The sequence below is a fragment of the Procambarus clarkii genome, chromosome 30, assembly GCF_040958095.1.
Source record: "Procambarus clarkii isolate CNS0578487 chromosome 30, FALCON_Pclarkii_2.0, whole genome shotgun sequence".
Classification (NCBI taxonomy): domain Eukaryota; kingdom Metazoa; phylum Arthropoda; class Malacostraca; order Decapoda; family Cambaridae; genus Procambarus; species Procambarus clarkii.
This window is the reverse complement of record NC_091179.1, coordinates 25,320,575-25,323,199: the sequence shown is the minus strand read 5'-3', so window position 1 is coordinate 25,323,199 and position 2,625 is coordinate 25,320,575. Positions and strand designations below refer to the sequence as shown.

Sequence of the window (2,625 nt, the reverse complement as noted above, 5' to 3'; positions counted from 1 at the left end):
GAGAGTATCAGATGGGAGTGTGTCAGGTGGGTTAGTGTCAAATGGGAGAGTGTCAGATGGGAGTGTGTCAGGTGGGAGAGTGTCAGATGGGAGTGTGTCAGGTGGGAGAGTGTCAGATGGGAGAGTGTCAGATGGGAGTGTGTCAGATGGGAGAGTATCAGATGGGAGTGTGTCAGATGGGAGAGTGTCAGATGGGAGTGTGTCAGATGGGAGAGTATCAGATGGGAGTGTGTCAGATGGGAGTGTGTCAGAGGGAGAGTGTGTCAGCTGGGAGTATGTCAGATGGGAGAGTGTCAGATGGGAGTGTGTCAGATGGGAGTGTGTCAGATGGGAGTGTGTCAGGTGGGAGTGTGTCAGATGGGAGAGTGTCAGATGGGAGTGTGTCAGGTGGGAGTGTGTCAGGTGGGAGTGTGTCAGATGGGAGTGTGTCAGATGGGAGTGTGTCAGATGGGAGTGGGTCAGGTGGAAGTGTTTCAGGTGGGAGTGTGTCAGGTGGGAGAGTGTCAGATGGGAGAGTGTCAGATGGGAGAGTGTCAGATGGGAGAGTGTCAGATGGGAGAGTGTCAGGTTGGAGAGTGTCAGATGGGAGAGTGTCAGATGGGAGTGGGTCAGGTGGAAGTGTTTCAGGTGGGAGTGTGTCAGATGGGAGAGTGTCAGATGGGAGTGTGTCAGATGGGAGTGGGTCAGGTGAAAGTGTTTCAGGAGGGAGAGTGTCAGATGGGAGTGTGTCAGATGGGAGTGTGTCAGATGGGAGTGGGTCAGGTGGAAGTGTTTCAGGTGGGAGTGTGTCAGATGGGAGAGTGTCAGATGGGAGTGTGTCAGGTGGGAGAGTGTCAGATGGGAGAGTGTCAGATGGGAGTGTGTCAGGTGGGAGTGTGTCAGGTGGGAGAGTGTCAGATGGGAGAGTGTCAGATGGGAGTGTGTCAGGTGGGAGAGTGTCAGATGGGAGAGTGTCAGATGGGAGTGTGTCAGATGGGAGTGTGTCAGATGGGAGTGTGTCAGATGGGAGTGGGTCAGGTGGAAGTGTTTCAGGTGGGAGTGTGTCAGATGGGAGAGTGTCAGATGGGAGTGTGTCAGGTGGGAGAGTGTCAGATGGGAGTGTGTCAGGTGGGAGTGTGTCAGATGGGAGTGTGTCAGGTGGGAGAGTGTCAGATGGGAGAGTGTCAGATGGGAGTGTGTCAGATGGGAGTGTGTCAGGTGGGAGAGTGTCAGATGGGAGAGTGTCAGATGGGAGTGTGTCAGATGGGAGTGTGTCAGGTGGGAGAGTGTCAGATGGGAGTGTGTCAGGTGGGAGTGTGTCAGATGGGAGTGTGTCAGGTGGGAGAGTGTCAGATGGGAGAGTGTCAGATGGGAGTGTGTCAGATGGGAGTGTGTCAGGTGGGAGAGTGTCAGATGGGAGAGTGTCAGATGGGAGTGTGTCAGATGGGAGTGTGTCAGGTGGGAGAGTGTCAGATGGGAGTGTGTCAGGTGGGAGTGTGTCAGATGGGAGAGTGTCAGATGGGAGTGTGTCAGATGGGAGTGTGTCAGGTGGGAGTGTGTCAGATGGGAGTGTGTCAGGTGGGAGAGTGTCAGATGGGAGAGTGTCAGATGGGAGTGTGTCAGATGGGAGTGTGTCAGGTGGGAGAGTGTCAGATGGGAGAGTGTCAGATGGGAGTGTGTCAGATGGGAGTGTGTCAGGTGGGAGAGTGTCAGATGGGAGTGTGTCAGGTGGGAGTGTGTCAGATGGGAGAGTGTCAGATGGGAGTGTGTCAGATGGGAGAGTGTCAGGTGGGAGAGTGTCAGATGGGAGAGTGGCTTTCCCTTTCTAAACTCAATGTACCTGTTCATCACCGCGTCTCTGCTCATACTCTCACCACTCTCAGTCTGGCTACTTTCTCCAGCACTTTATACACAATACTTGTCAATGACAATGATCTGTAATTTAGTCCTGCCTTTCTATTCTCCTTTTTTTTTGAATAATAGATTTCCAGACATTCGCCTTTTTCCAGACTTTGGGGAAATTTCCTGTCTCAACCATTTTATGCAAGACTTTAGATAATGGGTGACAAAGTACTTCTTCAACAGCCGTGATGAGATTAGGTCTGGGCCCCATTGATTCTGTCACGTCTATTTAGTCCATCGAGGTGTTTTCTTACCTCTTCTACAGTGACGACAATGTCATCCATTGTTTCTTCCGGCCTTTCATCTTGGTCTCTACATTGGCTCAGTTGTAAAGACCTCCTGAATCTTTTGTTGAGCTCCTCACATGCTTCAATACCATTTTTCTGTAAGCGCTCGTTATCTATTCGATCTGAGTACATCGTCTCACACTGTTGTGTTATCTCCTTATGTGGCTATAGAACAGCTTTGGCCGGTCATTTGCTTTTGCAGGAATGTAATTTTAACTACATATAACTTTACTATACATATACACACCACCAACACATACACACACACGACAACACATACACACAACACATGAGATATAGCAAACAAAGCAAAGGAACTTAGGGAAAGAACACAAGAGACAAACCCAGATATAATAGGACTCACGGAAACAAAACTGTCAGGAATCATAGCAAATGCAGTATTCCCCGAAGACTACATTGTAATAAGGAAAGAGAGAGAGTAGGAAGGAGACGAGGC

At 50.2% G+C, this 2,625-nt stretch overlaps 1 protein-coding gene across 1 annotated transcript; it reads left to right on the top strand.

Moving 5' to 3' along the window:
* Window positions 1-282: 282 nt before the first annotated feature.
* LOC138369970 (glutamine-rich protein 2-like) lies at window positions 283-1,920 on the top strand. Its single transcript, XM_069333729.1, has one exon. The coding sequence runs from the start codon at window positions 283-285 to the stop codon at window positions 1,918-1,920; it is 1,638 nt and encodes a 545-aa protein (XP_069189830.1).
* Window positions 1,921-2,625: the final 705 nt, after the last annotated feature.

Coding starts and splice junctions, on each gene's coding strand:
- LOC138369970 (XM_069333729.1), top strand. CDS start 283: ATGGGAGAGTGTCAGATGGGAGTGTGTCAGATGGGAGTGTGTCAGATG.